Raw genomic sequence first — 23,382 nt, 5'->3', positions numbered from 1 at the left:
TGCAACCATCCTTTTATATGCAACACGCCTTACGGTGTATCATTACACAACACAGAGCACACGCCACATATACTCCCTTCACAACAATATGCCACATCACAACTACGGCACACCTCACACCCATACTTCACAGCACACTACACAGTCGAGCCCAAAACTTTACAACTACACAGCGAACTCCACAATACTAATAGCACAATCCACAACCTATCAAGTAACTAACGCTTAATATAAATAAAAAGGGATATAGAGTTATACCATCGACAGGATAACCCATACATTGCTCGCTATCCAATACGGCAAAATATGTCCAAAGCATCGTACGTGGCGGTTGAACCCCGTACAATGGCTGTTTGGGCTACTGAAAGTGGCTATAGGTGTGGATCTAAGCGGGGAAGGGTTTGGTCGTGGTCGTGGTCCTAGAGTGGTGGCCTCAAGGCGGTGCGAAGGTGGCACACGGAAGAGGCACGGTGGTCTGTGAAGGTGATTTAGGCCATGGGTCTCAAAGCATGGAAATGCAGAGGGAGAGCTAGAGGAGCTTGGCTGGGCATGAAAGAGCTTGAAGGAGGTGTGGTGGAGTTGTGGTGGCGAGGTGGTGGATGGACGGTGACTCATGGCGATGGATCGGCCATAAATGGTCCAATCTGTACCTTGGAGAGTGGGGGAGAGTGCGAGAGCTAGGGAGTTTGGTTGGACATGAAAATAGCTAGGGGAGGTCGTGGGTGGCTAATGATCATAGTGCTAGTGGTAAGGCAGCGTGGGTAGCCATACACGGTGGTGAAATCGAGTGTGTGTGGGTGTAGTGACCCATCGGAGAGAGAGAGAGAGAGAGAGAGAGAGAGAGAGAGAGAGAGAGAGAGAGAGGGAGGGGAAAGGAGACCACGGAAATGAAGCCCATGGAGTGAGGATTCTGCTGGTGGTGGTCGGAGGCCAAGCTGGCCGTGTATGGTGGTGCTACAATGGAGATATGGGTGTGAAACTAATTTTGGTTGAGTTGCTCTAGTAGGAGAGGGAGAGCATGTGAGAGGGTCAGCTGGTGACCGGCGATGAGGCCATGGCTGCCGTGTACGGCGGTGTGGAAGAGAGGAGGTGGTTTGCACCCATTTCAACTAAAGATGCAGTGGGAGAAGAGAGAGGGTGTTGTGGTGTGCACCGGTGGGAGGAGAGGCTTGTCTGTGGGGAAGGAGGCTGCCGGTGATGGAGGTGGAGCTGGGCGATTCACGGTGGTGCCGATTGGGAGGAATGAACCGCACCGTCGAGGTGAAAGAGCTGTGCACGTTGGGTCCAAGGGAGAGAGAGAGGAGAGAGGAAGGGAAAGGGAAAAAGTGAGGGGAAAAAAAGAGGAGTTTGGGTATTTAATTCAGGTCCTTCGTTTTAGGATCTTCAAAACAATCTATCGGTGAGTTTAAAAAATTGATTTGAAAACGCGTAAGTAAGTATTTTATTTAATATAAAACACTGAGATGAATTAAGATATAATATTATTTTATAAACTAAAGTTTATAAAATAATTTTCCTTCATCATTATTTAAAATGATGAAGTCTCATTAATTTCTCAAAGAGGATAAAACCATTTAAATTAATTTAGAATTTTCAACATAAATTTAAATCTAGTAATATTTTTAAATGACTAAAGTATTTAATTTAAATAATTTCCCACAATTATAATATTTTTAGAGTTCATCAAAATATTATAATTGTTATTTTAAAAACAAGTTTAATCCAATAATACTAGAAATATCACATATAAATATTTTCAGAATATTTAAAATATCTGCAAGTTTTAAAATAATAGACTTGGTTTAAAATCCGCTTGGTATCTTTTATAACATACCAATGAGGCTCAGCACGTAGAACGAGGCTCATAATTAAAGAAGAAAGAATGAGCAGGTTATCACAATCTCCCCTCCTTAAATAAATTCTTCCTTAGAATTTGCTTAATGCCCTAAAGTTTTGCTTAACGTCCTAAAATTTTGCCTATCCTTATCACGGACCCATTTAAATAGGCCCTTACGTCGTCCTCACATTCTCATGTACGTTCGCATCTGGGTCATTCCTGGGGGAAGACTCCTTTTGTGATATCTCATTTTTACGTGTATTTTTATTGAATGAGTTTTTAATTTAATTAAATATTGGTTCTTTTATTTTAAATTTATTGATTTTGAATTGGATTTATTAGTTGTGAAATTTATTTTGAGGTGATTTCTGAATATTAATTATTGTTTTGTGTTTAAATTGCTGTTTAATTTATTTTAGTTTATTTTTGGATTTAAAATTTTGTTGTTAGTTTTTACTAGTTATTTATTATATTTTAGCAAGGTATTGTGTTTAAATTATTTTCTTCAATTTATAGCTTTTAAAGTTGCTTTCATTAGATCAGTTTCTGGACTCCAGAGGTGAGGACTGGACCTTATTTCTTTTTCCCATCTTTTCTTTTTCTCTTTTTCTTTTCTTCTTCCTCTTTCTTTTCCTTTTTTCTTTTTTTTTTCCCTCACTTTTCTTGCGGTTCTCTCTCTCTCTCCACGCGCACTCTCTTTCTCCTTCTCCCTTTTTTTTCTGCCATTTGCTTCGTCGGCCCAAAACCACCGCCATGCATCTCACCACCCCTCCCATTCTCTTCCCCTCCAGCCGGTGAAGCTCCCCACCAAATCTCAACCCCATCCAAGCCGTCGTTAAGCTGTAGGCACCTCTCTAAGCCACAACGTTCAAGTGCTCTAGCACCGCTATCATTCCACCTCCGGCCATCACTTCATCACCAACCTCTTGCTGACCTAAACCACTCATTTTCAGTTCTGATCTGTCGCCGGAGCAACAGATCCGTTTTGGCCTTTTTTCATTTCCACCGCCATTTTCGCCACCACCCACAACCAACCCTCACTTCCACTAATTTCATAAACAACTCTAAGCCATTCCCATCAATCTCAAGCCTTAGTTCTTTCCCATTCAAAAGTGGGTATTTTACAACCCACGACCACAGTATATTTTACATTATTACGTTGCTTTTCTTTCGCCTTTTTGCAACCCATTGATCCTTTAGAAAATATTATATAGTGCTGTAAGTATTTTCCAAACTTCATTTTAGATTTAAATATATTATTACTTTTACAATAAATTGTGACTAGTTAGTTATTCCGAACTGAATCCGAAGAGTCGAGGGTCGGATGGATTTGAGGATGGAGTTAATTATGTTTGAATGATTGGATTGTTGGTTATCTTTGTGTCTTGTCATTTGCGTGGCATGGTGCATGCATGTACTTGTGTTGAATATTGAAAACTGGGTTTTCATGAGTAAATAGATTTTTGGGTGTGTGTGTGTATCACGACCCCAAGCTGAGATGGGGAATTATCTCAGTGGAGCTCCTTTGGTCACTCGAGAGTGGATAATACTGAGTGACATCTCCTGGGTTGTCGCTAGGCAACAATCAGATTGGACGATACTGTAACGTTGTTGGCCAACTCTGTGGTCCCTCGGCTAGCGGGGACTAGAGGGTGCCTGATCATGGTATGTGCTGGGCACGGGGCTGGGTATCGCTCATTTAGATGTCACATGTGTGATTGTTACATGTGGTGTGGCATAGGAGCCATAGTGTGCGGATGATCCATAAGGGAGATCGTGGTGCATGTATTAAAATTGAAATTGGTTTTGGATATTGGATATGGGCTATTTTCTGGAAAAAAAAAAAATTGCAAGTTTGATTAAAGGATTATTTGTGAGCCATTTTCGGTTTTATAAGTGGATTATTGTGAGCCATTTTCTAAAAAAATGGTGGTTTTCTTGGTTTGGGCCATTATCTGGGATAATGGCGATGAATTGTTTTAAAGAAATTTATTGTGGGCCAAAAATGAAATTTTTGCATGCGTGGAAAAATGTAGATTTTTGGGACACATGCATATTGCATCTTATTCATGCATATTGTTGAGTTTAATATATTTTTATCTTATGGGTGTTTGAATTATTACTTACCTACGGTAACGTCTTTGGTACCGCAGACTTTGGTACAGATGAGGAGGAGGAGGCTGAGCCTGAAGAGATGGCTCCACCTAAGTATTGATTTAAAGTTGCTTATATTGTTGGAAATTATTTTCCCTTGCCTTATTTTATGTAATTTCGATTTGAAACAATATTGAAACTTGTAATATTTTGTTACGCTTGTTTTAAATGAGTTTTTCTTCACCACTCTCTTACAAAGTAGAGAAGAAGGTTGTAGTAGCACTCCAACATACATACAATATTCTAATATTGTGGTCCAAGTAACCCCCCTTGACGATGAAAAGAGGCCTCCGGCAAAATAAAAATAAAAATTCAAAGAGATGCGTCTTTCACTGTAAAGAAGGATAACCTCATTGTCTCCACTTGGCTCAACACTCACATTGATGCCATATGGGGTACTGATAAAGAATCCACTCAAATGTGGGACATAATTTCTTTATCACAAGTATAAAAAACCAAATATTGTGAACCGTTCAATAGGGTCATTAGTCAATCGTTATTCCATGATCCAGAAATGCACATATAAGTTTCATGCACTTTTAGCGCAAGTAGAATCATTGCACCCGAGTGGTGCAACCGAGCACGACAAGGTATGTATTATTTTCCTTTAATAATGTAATTTTGTGGGTAAGATTTATTTTCTAACAATATTCCTTCACTTTTCATATTGAAAAGGCAAAAATAATGTACAAAGAGATAGAGAATGGGAACTTTACAATGAAGTATTGTTGGTGTCTTTTGCAACCCAAATGGAAGCAACACATGATTTCACTGAATACGAGAAGGAGACCACATGATAAACGTCTAGCCAATGAGCAGTCAAGTGAAGTTTTCAACGATGCTGTAGAGGAGAACAATGAGAGGCCTCCAGGTAAAAAACTAGCTGAGAAAGAAAACTTGAGGAAGCGGAAGTCCCAGGAATCATGTGATGCGAAGTTCAATAAGGTGTTAGCTGGAATGACCAAGGATAGACGATTGTTCATGGCAGAGAGGAGAGCATGGGTGATAAAGGCAAATCACAATAGAGGTGCACAACTAGAACTTGATAAGAAAAAGTTCGAGGAGAAGATGATGAGCAAGGATCTTGCTGGCATGAATACCATGCAGCAAGCCTACTTCCTTAATATTCAAAGGAAAATTCATTAGGACTCTTTGAATATTTCTGAAGGTACATTCAACAAATCTCCATCCACACCTCATGGAGGTGTGTAACTATTAATACTTGTTGAACCCAAGATTTCAAGTTTTGTGTAATTATATATTTACACATGGATTTTGATGATAACAAATGAATTCAAATAATAAAGAAGTCTCAAGCTCAAGTTGTCTACACAATGGAGTCAAGCACATCAAGGAAACAAGCATGAGCAAGAAGGGAACAAGTTCACATTAAAATTATAGAGTAATGTTGTAAATCTCTTCAAAATTCGAAATTAGGATTAATGCTCAAAATTAATATTTTATCATAAAGCATTAAAATACATTTTCCACATGTGCATGAATATTTTTGAAAATTAAATTTGAAAATTTTGAAAGATGATTGATTGTCATCTTTTGCATGTGCATGCCTTGATTAAAGGGTTGAACTTTGAAAATATTAAAGATGATTGATTATCATCTTTTGCATGTGCATGCCTTGATTAAAGAGTTGAACTTTGAAAATATTAAAGATGATTGATTGTCATCTTTTGCATGTGCATGTTTTATTTGAATATTTTCAAAAGTGATTGATGCTTTTTTAGACTTATACAAAAAGTAAAAGATTAGGTTTGAATTTTTTGAAAATGAAAATATGCTCATTTTGTCATATGTCAAAAGTAAAAGATTAGGTTTGATTTTTTGAAAAAGTGAATGATGTTGTCTTTGACAATTGAAAAAGAAGAACCTTTTATTTGAATTCTTTGAAAAAGTGAATGATGTTGTCTTTGACAATTGAAAAAGAAGAACCTTTTATTTGAATTTTTTGAAAAAGTGAATGATGTTGTCTTTGACATGTGAATCTTTTTAAATTTGAATATGAAGTCTCATATGCCTATAAATAGATCATTTGAGAGCTTCACATTCACAACACCAAGAGCATACAACATTCATTCAAAGCTTTCATTCTCTCTTCTCTAAACATTGAGCCTTAATCCTTGTTCATTTTGAGAGATATAGCTTGCGCTGTATTGTTCTTATTTCACTCGTTGAGGAGTGTTTTCTGATAACCTACCCACTATCAGCTTTTGTATCAGAAAAAGGGTGTGTATAACCCTTGTGTGTGTAGAAAGTATTCTACACGGGAAATAGTTGAATCACCACGTGTAAGGTGATTGCAAGTGTAGAGGGTGTTCTACACGGATCCTTTGTAGCGGTGTTGTTCAAAGGTGTAATAGGTTTCTATCTCCACCTGAAGGAGGTTGAATAGTGAATTTGGGAATCCTCAAGGGGTAGCTTGAGGCGAGGACGTAGGCAGTGGGGCCGAACCTCGTTAACATACTGAGTTTGCTTCTCTCTTACCCTTACTCTTTATATTTATTGTTATTTCATATTTTGTTTATATTTTATATTATATATTTGATTTATAATTGTTATTTTTTTTAATACAACTCAATTCACCCCCCCTCTTGTGTTAGTCATCTGGGCAACAATTGGTATCAGAGCTAAGAGCTCTATTATAAGATTAACTATCTTTTGAGTTAAGATCTTATGGCTAACATTGCAGCTTCATTTGGTGAAGGTCAATCTAGTAGTCGGCCTCCACTCTTTTGTGGAGATAATTACTCATTCTGGAAAGTTAGAATGAGAATATTTCTTCAAGCTCAAGGTAGAGAAATATGGAAATGTATTGTAAATGGACCTTATATTCCAACAAAAGTGGTTGGTGGAGTAAATGTCAAAAAGGAAGAAGAAGAGTTTGATCGTGAAGACGATAGACTTTATACTTTAAATTTAACTGCTATGAATTTATTATATAATGCTCTTAATGGAAATGAGTTTAATAGAATAATGAATTGCGCTACGGCAAAGGAAATTTGGGATAACTTGGAAGTAACTTATGAAGGAACTTCGCAAGTCAAGGAATCAAAAATTTATATTCTTACTCATGAATATGAAATGTTTAAGATGAATGATGATGAATCTATTTCTAGTATGCACACTCGTTTTACTAACATCATAAACAGCTTGACAGCTCTTGGCAAAGTTTATTCCAGGGTGGAGATAGTAAGAAAAATTCTCAACTCTTTACCAAAACGTTGGGAATCAAAAGTTACAGCGATTCTTGAAGCTAGAGACCTCAAGAAGCTCGAAGTCAATGAACTCATTGGGTCACTTATCACCCATGAGTACACATTGAAAAGAGGAGAAGAAGAAGGAAAGCCAAAGAAGAGCTTAGCACTTAAAGCTGTTCCTCATGAAAGTGAAAGTGATGAAAATGAGGAAAATGACGATAAAGATGAAGAAGTTGCGATGATAACAAGAAGAATTCAGAGGTTCTTGAAGAAAAATAGAACTCCTCCGAGGAAATCTTTCAAAAAGTTTTCCAAGAAAGATTCAGGTAAAAACGACACTTTAATTTGTTATAAATGCAATAAACCTGGTCATATCAAGCCAGATTGTCCTCTGCTAAAGAAAGATCGAAACAAGGGCAAGAAAGCAATGAAAGCTACATGGGATGATGATTCAAGTAGCTCAGATAGTGAAGCAAGCAATGAAGAATCAGCAAATCTTTGTCTTATGGCTAAAGATGACATTGAGGTAACAAATCTTGATAATATTGAAAATCCTTCATATGAAGAATTGCAAAATGTTTTAGAAGAGATTTATGAGGAATTTGAAAAATTGGGTATCAAGTATACTGCTTTGAAAAAGAAAAATTCTTCTTTAACAAACGAAATTGAAATTTTAAGAAAAGAAAGTATCATTTTGAAAGATGAAAATCTTGAATTGAATAAGAAGAAAACCGATTTAGAAAATATTGTTGAAAACTTTACGAATGGAAAAAGAAATTTTGAAAAACTTCTTGGTAGTCAAAGATGTGTTTTTGACAAGGCAGGTTTGGGATATATGCCAAAACAAAAATACAAACCTTATAAAAATTTCTTTGATAATCATTCTACCTCAAAGACTAATATTCAAAATTCTTTTCATAAAAATAATTTTGTCAAAAAAGGATATTATTATAATCATTCAAGTTTTTCATATATGTCACATGCTATTTGTAATTTTTGTAATAGAAATGGTCATAATTATCATACTTGTCCTATTAGAAGAAATCATACAATGACTATTAGGGCCATATGGGTACCTAAAAATCTTGTTTCTTCTAATACTAATAAATAAAGGACCCAAAGAACTTGGGTACCAAGAAAAATCATTTTAATTGTTTTTATAGGTATGCATGAAGTCATCCACAAGCAAAAATAAGTGGTTTTTAGATAGTGGATGTTCAAGACACATGACGGGAGACAAGACTAAGTTCTTTGATCTTAGATCTAAAGAAGAAGGACACGTGACATTTGGAGACAACTCGAAAGGGAAGATCGTGGGAATAGGTAAAATTGGTAATGAATCTTCTCTCATAATTGAAGATGTTCTACTTGTTGAAGGTTTAAAACATAATCTTTTGAGCATAAGTCAATTATGTGATAAAGGATTTACAGTTACTTTTAAAATGGATAAATGCATTATTTTGAATGATCATGATTGTAATATTTGTTTTATTGCTTTTAGAAACAATAATGTTTATACAATTGATTTTGAAGAAATTACCTCACAAGATGCTATTTGCTTGTCAGCTCAAAATGAAACTAGTTGGTTATGGCATAGAAGATTAGGTCATGCCAACATGGAACTTATTTCCAAACTTTCAAAAAATGATCTTGTGAGAGGTTTACCAAAAACATATTTTCTTAAAGACAAAATTTGTGATGCATGTCAATTTGGTAAACAAACAAAAACTTCTTTTAAAACTAAGAAACATATTTCCACTACTAGACCATTGCAACTGATACACATGGATCTTTTTGGACCAAATAGAGTTGCAAGTCTAGGAGGAAAATATTATGCATTTGTTATTGTTGATGATTTCTCTAGATATACTTGGGTCATCTTTCTTGCTCATAAAGATGAGGCACATAATGCCTTTACCAAGTTATGCAAGAGAATTCAAAATGAAAAGGGCTATACTATTTCAAGTATCCGAAGTGATAGGGGAAAAGAGTTTGTTAATAAAAATATTGAAACATTTTGTGATGAAAACGGTTTTATTCATAATTTTTCTGCTCCTCGAACTCCTCAACAAAATGGGGTAGTAGAGAGGAAAAATAGATCTCTTCAAGAGATGGCAAGAACAATGCTCAATGAGAACAACTTGCCTAGTTATTTTTGGGCCGAAGCGGTAAGTACTGCATGTTATGTTATAAATAGAGTTATGTTAAGGTCTAAATTAGATAAAACCCCCTATGAACTTTGGAATGAGAAAAAGCCCAACATTGGTTACTTTCATGTATTTGGATGCAAATGTTTTATTTTGAATGACAGAGATAATTTAGGCAAGTTTGATGCAAAATCTGATGAAGGTATTTTTCTCGGGTATTCTACTAATAGTAAAGCTTATAGAGTATTCAACAAAAAGACTTTAACTGTACAAGAATCTATGCATGTAGTATTTGATGAATCTAATTCTCCACTCTCCAAGAAATCTATTGATGAAGAAACAGAAGGTATAAATAACACAGAAAGTCTCAATCTCAACAAAGAGAAAGCAATAGAGGAAGTTCAACATGGAGCCATCAGGAAAGATCATCAAAATTTAATACAAGATGCAACCAAACAGTGGAAATTTGTGAAAGATCATCCAGTGGAACAAATTTTGGGAGAACCTTCACAAGGTGTAAGTACTCGATCATCTCTTAGAAATATTTGTAATCATACTGCTTTTCTATCTCAAATTGAACCCAAAAATATTGATGACGCACTTCTTGATGAATCTTGGATTCTAGCTATGCAAGAAGAGTTGAATCAATTTGAAAGAAATGATGTTTGGACACTTGTTCCTAGACCCAAAAATTATACTATTATTGGAACAAAATGGGTTTTTAGAAACAAGAAAGATGAGTCTGGAGTCATTACTAGAAATAAGGCTCGACTTGTAGCCCAAGGTTTTAATCAAGAAGAAGGAATCGATTATGATGAGACATATGCACCTGTCGCAAGATTAGAAGCTATTCGAATGCTACTTGCATATGCTTGTTATAAAGATTTCAAACTTTTTCAAATGGATGTTAAAAGTGCTTTCTTAAATGGTTTTATAAATGAAGAGGTATATGTTGAGCAACCTCCAGGTTTTGAAAATCATATTTCCCCAAATCATGTTTTCAAACTCACAAAAGCACTATATGGACTTAAACAAGCTCCTAGAGCTTGGTACGAGAGACTCAGTGGTTTCTTGATTGAAAAAGGTTTTTCAAGAGGAAAAATCGACACAACTCTTTTCATTAAATATGAAAATGATGATATTCTTTTGATTCAGATTTATGTTGATGATATAATATTCGGTGCTACTAATGAAAATATGTGTCAAGTTTTTGCTAAGACTATGCAGGAAGAATTTGAGATGAGCATGATGGGTGAACTTACATTCTTTCTCGGATTGCAAATTAAGCAAGCAAAAAGTGGGACATTCATCAATCAATCAAAATATATTAAGGAATTACTGAAGAAGTTTGGGATGGAAAATGCTAAGGAAATTGGAACACCAATGAGCCCATCAACTAAACTTGATAAAGATGAATCCGGTAAGCCAGTTGACTCGAAGATATATCGAGGTATGATTGGTAGCTTATTATATTTAACAGCCAGTAGACCAGATATTATGTTTAGTGTGTGCTTATGTGCACGTTTTCAATCATCTCCAAAAGAATCACATTTAATTGCAGTTAAGCGCATTCTTAGATATCTTAGTGCTACAATTAACCTAGGGTTATGGTACCCTAAGCACACATCTTTCGATCTAATCAGCTACACAGATGCAGATTATGCTGGCTGTAAGATAGATCGAAAAAGCACTAGTGGAGCATGTCATTTCTTAGGTCATGCATTAGTTTCCTGGTTTAGTAAAAAACAAAATTCTGTTGCACTATCTACTGCTGAGGCAGAATATGTTGCTGCGGGTAGTTGTTGTGCTCAAGTTCTCTACATGAAGCAACAACTTGAAGATTTTAAACTCATGTATAATCACATTCCAATCAAATGTGATAATACAAGTGCTATAAATCTTTCAAAGAACCCAATACAACATTCTAGAACTAAGCATATTGAAATAAGGGATCATTTTCTTCGAGATCATGTGCAAAAAGGTGATATAATGTTAGAGTTCACAAACACACACGATCAGTTAGCAGATATTTTCACAAAACCTTTACCAGAAGATAGATTATGTATGATCAGAAGAGAAATAGGTATGATGCATGCTATGAATATCTCTTAAAAGATAGACCAGAGTCAATAAAAATAGAGATAGATTTTTTTTTAATACTTTTACATAAATTTGAGATTCTTAGCCTCATGTTTGAGACGCTCATTCTCTTCATACAATATCATGTCATTCTTATTCATGGGAACCGGCAAGCGGAATGAAGAATCTAATAAAGATTTCAACTGTTTATTCTTCTGCCGAATGATTCCTTCCCTTGTGTGAGACTCTTGAACAATTTGTTGAAGTACAACAATTTGTTCTTTGAGCTTTTCAACTTCGTGATTTTTGGCTTGTAGCCGCTGAGAAAAAGCCACAATAGAGGAAGAGTAGCGAGTCCCAAGACTCACCAAGTCATAAATAGCATCAGAATCTGACTTATTAGTCAGATTATTATTTTCTTGCTGCAACATGGCACCAATGGTAGCTGCAGAAAGAACAAGAGGTTGAGATGCAGAATGCCTCATGGATGGATCTAGAGAAATGTTAGAAGAATGAGCCATTGAGAAAAGAATAGAAGGCTTAAAACGAGAATGCTGAAGGAATGCAGATGAGTTATAGAGATGAGATGAAAACTTGATGCGGATTAGATGAACTTCAGGACTGATTTTTATAGAGATAGCATAAAGAATAAGACAAACTATTTTCTCTTCAAATCTTATTTAGTCAAAAGAAATACAAGATATGCTGGACACACATTGTCAAAAGTTTTCTTACTAAGCCAGCGAGATTAACAGTAGATTGTCCCTATTTTTCTAGTAAACGATGAACTTCTGCTGTTATCTGCCGATGTTGACCTTGTATCTGAACCCTTTCTCGTTCCAGCTCTTCTATTCGTGGTTGCAGATCATGAGCATACCAATCTGCAAATTTTTTCAACTCTTGGTTTTCTTGCTTTAGCCTTTTATTCTCACTATCCTTATTAGCAAGCTTCTGTCGTAACTCAGATATTTGCATGTTAAGATGATCAATCTCACTCACCCTCGCCATTAACCTTCGAGACATGATCGTAACAGAGGCAGCATATTGATTACTGAGCATTCTTGATTCTGCAATAATCTCAGAATCAGCCTTATTAGAAAAACGGTTCACTGCTCCTATCATGGTATTGACGGCCTCAGGAGAGAAGATTGATGATTGATGCGTCAAGGGTTCCTGATTCAAGTCTGGAACATTAGTGGAAGAGAATTGCTCAGCCATTCTATCGTTGTGGAAAAACAGAACTCAGGTCAAGAAGTGATTATTTTTTTGGCATCCGATAGATGAAAATGATCATTTTTTTATAGAAACTCGGAGCCTTCAATCCCGCTTGTCAACAACATCAGGCGATTGTTTAAATCTTCAGCCGTATTAAATTCATAGAGTTAGGCCTCGAGGCTTTGCAGCACTTGTCGGGTCACGGACGGCTCCATTTTTCAACTATCTACAGTGACTATTAAACGCATCGTTTTCTTCAGTCCATTTACTTGTTGCGGATCCTTTTTAATGATGCCAAAAGGGGGAGAAGTGTTAGACTAGAACATTAACACTGTTTAAATTGCTAAACTTGTTATATATGCTTGGAATTATATTTATACTTTTGCTTGAAAAACTAACGCACATTCTCAGGGGGAGCTTAAGTATTAATACAGGTTTCAGGTTCTATCAAGTATTTGTCATCATCAAAAAGGGGGAGATTGTTGAACCCAAGATTTCAAGTTTTGTGTAATTATATATTTACACATGGATTTTGATGATAACAAATGAATTCAAATAATAAAGAAGTCTCAAGCTCAAGTTGTCTACACAATGGAGTCAAGCACATCAAGGAAACAAGCATGAGCAAGAAGGGAACAAGTTCACATTAAAATTATAGAGTAATGTTGTAAATCTCTTCAAAATTCGAAATTAGGATTAATGCTCAAAATTAATATTTTATCATAAAGCATTAAAATACATTTTCCACATGTGCATGAATATTTTTGAAAATTAAATTTGAAAATTTTGAAAGATGATTGATTGTCATCTTTTGCATGTGCATGCCTTGATTAAAGGGTTGAACTTTGAAAATATTAAAGATGATTGATTATCATCTTTTGCATATGCATGCCTTGATTAAAGAGTTGAACTTTGAAAATATTAAAGATGATTGATTGTCATCTTTTGCATGTGCATGTTTTATTTGAATATTTTCAAAAGTGATTGATGCTTTTTTAGACTTATACAAAAAGTAAAAGATTAGGTTTGAATTTTTTGAAAATGAAAATATGCTCATTTTGTCATATGTCAAAAGTAAAAGATTAGGTTTGATTTTTTGAAAAAGTGAATGATGTTGTCTTTGACAATTGAAAAAGAAGAACCTTTTATTTGAATTCTTTGAAAAAGTGAATGATGTTGTCTTTGACAATTGAAAAAGAAGAACCTTTTATTTGAATTTTTTGAAAAAGTGAATGATGTTGTCTTTGACATGTGAATCTTTTTAAATTTGAATATGAAGTCTCATATGCCTATAAATAGATCATTTGAGAGCTTCACATTCACAACACCAAGAGCATACAACATTCATTCAAAGCTTTCATTCTCTCTTCTCTAAACATTGAGCCTTAATCCTTGTTCATTTTGAGAGATATAGCTTGCGCTGTATTGTTCTTATTTCACTCGTTGAGGAGTGTTTTCTGATAACCTACCCACTATCAGCTTTTGTATCAGAAAAAGGGTGTGTATAACCCTTGTGTGTGTAGAAAGTATTCTACACGGGAAATAGTTGAATCACCACGTGTAAGGTGATTGCAAGTGTAGAGGGTGTTCTACACGGATCCTTTGTAGCGGTGTTGTTCAAAGGTGTAATAGGTTTCTATCTCCACCTGAAGGAGGTTGAATAGTGAATTTGGGAATCCTCAAGGGGTAGCTTGAGGCGAGGACGTAGGCAGTGGGGCCGAACCTCGTTAACATACTGAGTTTGCTTCTCTCTTACCCTTACTCTTTATATTTATTGTTATTTCATATTTTGTTTATATTTTATATTATATATTTGATTTATAATTGTTATTTTTTTTAATACAACTCAATTCACCCCCCCTCTTGTGTTAGTCATCTGGGCAACAATACTAATTTCAAATTTCCAGCTTTAATGGTTGGGCAGCCACTATGAGATCTGAGTTTTGTGGGTTGGATTGACTTGTTAAGTTTTGTAACTTTTGTGGGCTAGATTGTGACTTGATCTGAATTGTGACTTGTTAAGTTTGTAAATACTTTTGTGGGTTGAGGTGCATTTTTCCAGATTGAGTTCAGATTTTGTTGTGGTTTTCTTATAGCTCATGGTCTGATTTCAAATTTGTGGTTAGAATGCTTGTTATTTCTTTAGTGTGATTTTTCCTCATAGATGGCTCTATTTTGTGGTTTTGTCTAGCTTTATTTGTGATGGCTCATGGTATTTTAGGATTTCAAAATTGTGGTTAGATTGCTTGTTATTTCTAGTTTGTGATTTGTGGAAATATAATGATGGTAGGACACCTAATCGGATAATGATGTGAAGGTAGGAAACACACACAATAGGTCGTGGTTGTGACTTTGTTTGAGGTTAAATTATTTGAAAATTCTTTATATATATATATTTTTTTCCACTGACAAATAAACTTGCTGGACCTTTCTCATTGAATTTCTTGTCACTTGCATATCTTTTATCAGTCACGTGAGGATTAATACCACCACGGTTTAAATATTAATCGAGATTAATTAGATTGAAGGAAAAAATTAGTTGAAAAACAATAATTTAAATATCAAATTAAATTCTTGATTAAAATATGATTAGTATAATTGTAAAATATGAAAAAAAATAAATTAAAAATAATATTATATTATTATTTTGACTAACCCAATGATTAATCGTACAGTTATAACTAAGGAGGTTTTAAATTTATAAAAAATATGTATTTTCATTAAATTTTAGAAATGGCTAAAGCGAATGCCAATGCTCTACTATCCTAATGTCATTTTTGTGATTTGTGATTTTGATTAAGTTTTTGTTTTTTATTTACAGTGTTTGTGAGAATTTGATTTTGTGTTTTGAAACTTTACTCGGCTTGTGATGGGCTTTTGAGTTAGTTTTATTTCCACTGGCTCTGGCTCTTTGTTTGATGGCTGAGAAACCAGGAAGAAATTTTTTAAGAAAACAAGGATAGAGAATTGAGTCACGGCTGCTCCTTTGATGATTGATCCGCTACCAAAAGTGTGAATACTGTTCCGTCTTGAAAATGACAGTGGGCTGAGCACCAGAAAGCGAGAGCGTGGGTCCCAACCCGTTGAAAACAATCCTGAGAGCGTGAGCGTGAGATAATAATTCCAATTTAGCCGTTAGACGTACATACGCGCAACTTCTTCACTTTCCCAAATGAATCCGCACTTCATTCCACTTGAGTGTGTGAGAGCTTCCTCCTAAACTATCTGCCCTTTCGAATGGCCGATTTCTCCTACCTATCGGACACCGACGAATCGGCCGTCGAAGAGCTCATCTCCCAAGCTCAAGATCTCTGCGTTCTCGAGCAAGTCTCTGCCATCAACTGTGCTTCTTTCTCCGACTCTTCCCTCCTCCCCACAGATCTCGAGTCCCGTTTCCGCAAACTCAAGTCCTTCCCTCTCACTGACCCCAGACCAAAACACTCAACCCCTCATCCGTACACGAAGAACGACTTCAACAACAACAACCATGACAACTCGGCTAAGGCCGACGGACTGTCTGGTAGTGGTAAACAGGAGGATGCTGCAGTTGTCTCTCATTCCAAACGGGGCCGAGATGAGAAATTATGTCCAAGGCCAAGATCACCATCCGGGTACGACTCTTTGTCTCGTGCGTCCTCTGATTTTTCGAAGGAAAATGAGGCTTTCTCACCTTCCAAAGAGAACCCAAATGGGAAAAGGGGTTCGGGGACAAATGTGAAACGTGGGTCGATTTCATCTCCTTCCAATTCCTCCGATTCGTCGCTGGAAAATTTGATTTCTTCGACTACCAAGCAGGGCCCAGATGAGAAAAGGCGCGCGAAATTAAAGCCGCAACCAGGGTTGTTTTCTTCTCCTGTGGGTTCTTCTAATTCGTTGAGGGACTCACCTTCTCCGCCTAAGAAAATTGGTTGCTTCTGGTGTTCTCCAAAGAAGGCTTCTCACAATAATAGTAAGGAAAATCATCCTACAGGTATCGATCTCGATTGGGGCAAGAACGATGAGTACTTATCTGCTTTGAGCAGTTTTTCGACTAAACAGCAGCAAAAGATGCTAAAGAAGGCAATGAAAGAGGAAGAGAAGATTAGCCGGGAGGCGGAAAAAATCGTCAAGTGGGCTAAGCAGGCCTCTGCGAGGTTGAGCGTTTCCGGCATTGAAGATGAGCTAAGTGATGACTAGAAATAATTTCACAAATTGGGCATGGTTTTGGTAAAGTTTGGTCAGTAATTCTGCACTTAAGAAACATTGTAATATAAGCTGCTGCATTTAGTATAGTCACACACCAAATATTCTTCCCTGATATTTATTTATATATTTATATCTTTATATATAACGTAAGAGAAGATTTGTCGTCGAGGTGATGTCTGTTTTGAAGGATTTACAAAGGAGGCGTGTGTTGTGAAAGGATGGTGGCAAATTCTTTACTGTAAAAAAACAGAATTGAAAACAAATAAAGAGCAATATTTCTCTTCTTTGGGTATGACTTTTTGCTTTTGTTTCCTCTGATTATTTGTCGTGAGAGATACAAACCAAAAGAAAAAGATGCCTGTTGTTTGTTAAAGGAACCGCAAATGTTTGATATTGTTTCCCAATGAACATTTCCTTTTACAAGCTCTGCTTTGAAAGAAAACCCAACATCAAACAAGCATCTTGGTGCATTGTTGCATGCTTGTTCTGGTTGCCCGTTAAGTGAAAGTCGTCATTATTGTAAAATAAGAACTCATGTTTCCCTACTTGGTTGGATTACTTTACTATTTTTCTTTTTCATCCAAACAAAACTCCTTTCTAGAGTTAATTTGTAGTGTTGGGTTTATTTGTTCCCGACCCATGTATGGATTCTGGATCAAACACAGTCGGAAATGCTTTGTCAGCAAATTGCAGATGGTTTTACCAAATTGATACAGCTAACAAAAGTCAGAAAACCGAGACCTGCACTTTTTACATGTGCATGATATGTTGAGCCGAGTAACTATTCTATACAGTATCCAGGGCTTACAACGGATACTCTCGAAGAATCGGCTTCGAATTTATGTTACAGAGTAGCTCTGTTTTCCCATCATCGTGGTTTATTGGATATGGAGGGCCTGCAAATTTCTAAAGAAAGTGAAGAAACTCCAGTTGCACAATGATCTCCCCTTAATTAAAACTACTCCAGAATCCAACACAACCCCATCATTTTCTTCCACACGCGTACTACTAGGCTCCATTGCAAGAGGGAGAAATTATACATATACAATCTTTTATTCAATCTTTTTTTAAACGAAGGATATTTTTAAAAAATAATTTGTATAAAAATAATATCACTTTATAAAAATATCCTTAATATAAAATATAGTTATATAAAAGATTTTAGGTGTATCTTTACTCAATTATTATTCGAACTCGGGTAATCATCAAGTTGTAATTTATGTTCGATCAATTATGATAATTTCAATAAAGAAGATTCTATACACTACACAACCATCTTACTTTTATTCTACTAAATAAAATGTGTTAGAAGATGAAAGTAGTATGAGAGTATGTTGTATAGCATTACACTTTCAATAAACCTATACATGTTTCTATAAACGAGTCATATTATAGCTAGTTTGTTTAGAATAGTAATTTATACCTGACGTTGCTCTAAATGTGTTCTTCTAAGTGTAGAAGTGTCAAGTTATATTAAGGATGGGTCCAGGATTGTATTCCACAAGGACAAAGGATCTAAGTCAAGTGTTGGAGAGATAAAGTTATGGTATATGTACAAATGAGAATTGTCATGAACATTGTTTTTGAGGTTTTAATACTTTTGAAAATAAAATGTAAATGGATTATGTACAAAAGTAGAAAGGGGTTTGTGATTTATAGATAAGAGATGCCATTCTAAGGTAGCGTTTGCTAATATGAAATGAAAAATGAAAAAACTAAAATTTGCAACAAAAGAAATGAAACAAAGTTTGTAGTATAAAATTATGATTTGGTCAAATAAACAAATACCTAAGCTCCAGGTCTAGCTTTAGTTGGTTGTGATTCTTGCAATCTCAATCCCTTTTTGTTTTCTCGATTATTAATCCAGCTAAGGTATTTATAATCGCTAAGGTATTTATAATCAGAGGATTTGACTTTGGAACCTGCAAAAACAAAAGACAAAACACACAAAATAGAAAATAAAGAAATTAAAGGAAAGAAGTTGGTGTCCTCTAGAGAGAAGAAATGGGTTTTTGCAGAGGGAGGGTGTTGTCCTCTAGAGAGAAGTTGGTCAAGAATGGTTTAAGGCGCTGTCCACTTACTTTAAAGGCATTTCCATTTTGAGGGTTGACCATTTGTCAAAGTTGTAAAAGCCTTAACTTACTTGACATTGGAATCTCCAACTATACTTTGAATTTGCTTGTTTTGGCCTTGGGGATGAGGCTGGGGTAATGCAGGGAACTTCCCTTTCTTTTGAGCACTCAAGGTTGTGGTCAACCTGGTGATTGAATCTCAGATGTCAGTGATTGCTTGTGAATTCATAGTATTGATAGCAGCTTGGCTTTGCATAAATTGTTACAAATTGGTAGCCAGCTGTTGGACAATGTCTTCAAGGTTTTTTTTTCTAAGTTGGAAGCATGTAGTTGGCATACTAAGATGGTCCTAGCCCCCCTGGGCTGTGTATTGTACAAATTGTGAATGTTCAGCTGTGTTGGGCACAAGTACAGCAGCTTGTTCACCCCTCCAACTAAAGTTAAGAGGATTTCTCCATCCCACGTTGTAGGTATTCGAATAAGGACCGGAAAAAAATTTAGAAACCATATTGATAGCATTAAATTGATCCAAGAGAACTTCCTTAAAAATTGGGATGGTTAGGCAATCATTAGTTGAATGCTCTTAGTCCTCGCAAATACTACAGCTATTGGTCATATGAGGTATAGCTTGTACTTCATTCACCTTCTTCAGTTCTATGATTTCTAACTTCTTAGAAATCATAACTAACCTAGATTCAAACCATTTACCTCCTTCAAGTTATATTTCCCACCCCTTGAGATGGTCCTTGAACTTTTAAACCTATCATAAACATCATATGTATCCCAAAATTATGCATTTTCAGTTAAATAATCAAAATACTCAAAAGCTTTCTCGTTCTTTGTTAAAAAAAAGTTTCCATTATACATGGTTTCTACAAATTGCCTCATTTTTTATTACAAACCCTCATTAAAAAAATTTAAAAAAAAAACTAATAACACGCCAATTCTCATAACCATGGTGAGAGCATGCATTTAACAAGTTATTGAATCTCTCCCAATACTGATAGAAGGTTTCAAAATCTTTTTGAGAAAAATTCATGATTTGTCTCTTTTAAGGCATTAGTTCTATGCATTGGAAAAAACTTTTTCAAGAACTCGGTTTGCATTTCTTGTTAAGTTCCTACAGTTCTAGGCCTTAAAAAGTTCAGCCACGTTTTATCTTTGTCCTTTAGAGAAAATGGAAATAACTTCAGTCTAATCACTTCCTCAGTGCAAGTTTGATCCATGAAAGTTGAGCAAACTTCCTCAAACTATTTTATATGAAAATATGAATTTTCAGACTCTGCCATGAAAATAAGGTATTAAAGGTATCATTCCAGGTTTGAAGTTAAAAGCATTTGCATTAAGAGGCAAAATGATGCAAAAATGCATGCTAGTCCTAACAGGCTGAAGATACTCTCTAAATGTCCTGTTTTGATTAATAAACATCCTTTCTTCATGGTCTTCTTCAGCCATTGTGCTTTGTGTTTTAGAAGTGAACTAATGGAAACGGATACAAAATCAGAGTACAATCCTAACCAATCTATCCTTAGGATCAAGAATCCAATTAGACATACAAATTCCATTGCATTACAGCAGTAGATCAAATGAAGTTGCAGCCGCAAATTTATGAAACAAAGATACAACAATAGGATTATGGACTTAAGTGCAAAAATTGAAAATGAAAGAGAAAATGAAATAAACAAAAGAAATTAAAGTTCAGAGGTCACCAAAGTTGTGAAGAGGTTCACAACACCAGAAACTTCATATCAGCAAAAGAAAATCACTTTAATAGACACTGATGTCCCTGGAAATGGCACCAAAAACTTGAATTTGCTCCAAATGTGTTCTTTCAAGTGTAGAAGTGTCAAGTTGTATTAAGGATAAGTCCATAATCGTATTCTTCAGGGACAAAGGATCTATGTTGAGTGTTTGAGAGATAAAGTTATGATATATGAACAAATGAAAATTGTCATGAATATTGTTTTTAAGTTTTTAATACTCTTGAAAATAAAATGTAAAATGGAACATGTACAAAGGTAGAAAGGGGTTTGTGATTTGTAGATGAGAGGTGCCATTCCAAGATGGCGTTTGTTAATATGAAATGTAAAATGAAAAAACTGAAATTTATAGCAAAAGAAAGGAAACAAAGTTTGTAGTATAAAATTGCGATTTGGTCAAAGAAATAAAAACCTAAGCTTCTGATCTAGCTTTAGTTGGTTGTGGTTCTCGCAATCTCGATCACTTATAGTTTTCTTGATTATTAGTCCAACCAAAGTATTTATAATCGGAGGATTTGACTTTCGAAATTCATGTGCAAAGTTTTTCAACATGTTTTTCTGAAATGCATAAATGGAGATAGAAATTCAAGTTAGCATTGAATCCTTGCATTCTTTCAAGCATCTATGTGCCTTTTGTCAACAAGAGATCTTGAACAAGAGATTCAAGCCATTTCTAATATAAATCCATCAACAAAACAGTAAATGAGAATGAATAAGAGCATATTCGATTTCCATTACATGAAACCACAACCAGTTCAAGCTATTCCATTGGCTTAGGCTATAAAACTAGTCTTCCATACTCAATGTAAAAATAAACGAAAATACTAAGGAAATCAACATTACTATTCAAAGATAAAAATGAAAAGAAGCCTCCCCCTATTCTTCACCTAGAACAAAGCAAAAAAAAAAACTACTTCACAAAAAAATAACGAAAGTCCCTCACTCATCTGTCTCCCCCTTCAAGTTAAAAGTCTGGCCTCTATTTCTTGAGCAGGTCTGCCACAATTCCCTTTTCCAACCCTCAAGTGCGTACGTCCTCTCCTTCTCCTGTCGGCCACATCCCTTGGCATCCACTAAGCCCATTACTGATCCCTCTTTAGGACCATAACATCTTTTCTCCATCCTTCCCTTAGGCACACGAGTGAATCCTCCCAAAAAGTATCTATTCAGTTGGTAGCCTCTCTTTCAAAAATTTCCTACAATAATTAGGATTATGTGTTCATCACTATAAGGGTAAAATTGAGATATTAATTCTGACGTAGTTTAACAATGTAAGTGTCATGTATATTCTTGTTACAACCAGCTGCATTATGAATCTTTTTAAGTGCATAATATCAAGAATTATCAGTTGAATCAAGTACTATAATCTACTACGTAATAAAATGCTTAACTCATTTTTAATTAACAATTTATTCATTTTAACAGTTTAATCATACACTTTTAACATTTTATCAATACCAGCTCTCAATATACAATCTTCATACAGATCCATTGTAAAAAACATGGACCCTACTATAAAAATCATAAAAAAATTCATTTTATTGCTCACTTTTTTACCAAGAATTTACTCTGGGGACAACTGCCACTTGTAATGTCTCAGTAAAGCAGTCGGAGACACGATCTTTGACGGACCGTAGTATCAGCACGTGTAATCGTCGTTGTCTATCCTATATATGATGAATGCGGTGTCCGCATGCAAATCCAGCACGGGACTCGCACCTTGTGCAGCAATAGATTTCCTCAGTAAGGGAAAGAGATTTGCCTCCCTCCATTAGTTTCTCTATGTAAAGAAGGTACACCATTTATGTCCTCGGTACTGTTACATTTACGTCCCTTTTATGTTGGTACCACTAAGAATGCTCTTAACTTGTATAATCTATGCTGTGTTCACTGGGTTCATGTTTGGTTTTATTTCTGACAGCATGTTTATGTTTGTTGGCTTCGATAATGGAAAATACGGCAAACTTAATTGAAAATTAAAACAGATAAGGTTTATGCATGCTTAATTGTAGATGTAGGGGTACTAAGTTTCATAGTTAGGTACAATGACTTCTCTTGCCTAAGCCTGAAATTGTGCGAGTGAGCTCTTCTAGTTTTAGAGCAAGTGTAAAAATTGAATAATTGTTGTCCACTTTATCCAAAAGCAGGTTGGATGTTCAAAACCTGCTCACTGATCTTACCTAGGGGGAGTGGTTAGAATTCTATGGAAATTCCTGCAGTGATCACATCCGCAATGATGAGCTCTCCATCGGGTCCTTTCTCAGAAAACCTATGCATACCTGCGTTTCCAATTATATAAGTAATGAAGAGATAACTTGGAAATTGGTCTAAAAGTTGGTAGTTCTACTTTCTAATAAAGTCGATAGTTCCGCAGCTTTGATAGAAGTCTAACTAGTAAAAAATCTCTCTATTATTATGAGAAGAGATTCGTTGGTTTGACCGACGAACTATGTTGGAATTACAAAACCATATAGAGGAATTGGAATTAAAATCCCGAGAAGCCAAACAAAGGGCTTCATCTACTGTTAGTTGACAGTTAAGTTAGTTGTTCAGATATTAAGCATTGTACAGTCACATTAAAGTTAGTTGTTCAGATATTAAGCATTGTACAGTCACATTAATGAATCTCAAGTGTATAAATAGAACCATTGTGTAGCTTTTACATTTACGTTGATGATAATGAGAAGTAATTCAGATCTCTTTCTTCAAATCCTCTGTTTT

General features: G+C 35.5%; 1 protein-coding gene and 1 non-coding gene across 2 annotated transcripts; both read left to right on the top strand.

Annotated features, from left to right (window-relative positions):
- Positions 1-15,782: 15,782 nt before the first annotated feature.
- LOC122278061 lies at positions 15,783-17,113 on the top strand. The gene has a single exon (XM_043088136.1). The coding sequence runs from the start codon at positions 15,882-15,884 to the stop codon at positions 16,818-16,820; it is 939 nt and encodes a 312-aa protein (XP_042944070.1). The 5' UTR covers positions 15,783-15,881; the 3' UTR covers positions 16,821-17,113.
- A 2,738-nt stretch (positions 17,114-19,851) lies between these two features.
- Positions 19,852-19,960, top strand: LOC122280193. The gene has a single exon (XR_006229780.1). It is a non-coding gene; the product is annotated as a small nucleolar RNA R71 (small nucleolar RNA).
- The last annotated feature ends 3,422 nt before the right edge of the window (positions 19,961-23,382 follow it).

The sequence above is a fragment of the Carya illinoinensis genome, chromosome 10 (assembly GCF_018687715.1).
Source record: "Carya illinoinensis cultivar Pawnee chromosome 10, C.illinoinensisPawnee_v1, whole genome shotgun sequence".
In the NCBI taxonomy this organism is placed as follows: Eukaryota; Viridiplantae; Streptophyta; class Magnoliopsida; order Fagales; family Juglandaceae; genus Carya; species Carya illinoinensis.
Note: the sequence above shows the minus strand (reverse complement) of the source record. Positions and strands in the feature narration are given on the sequence as shown.

Coding starts and splice junctions, on each gene's coding strand:
- LOC122278061 (XM_043088136.1), top strand. CDS start 15,882: ATGGCCGATTTCTCCTACCTATCGGACACCGACGAATCGGCCGTCGAA.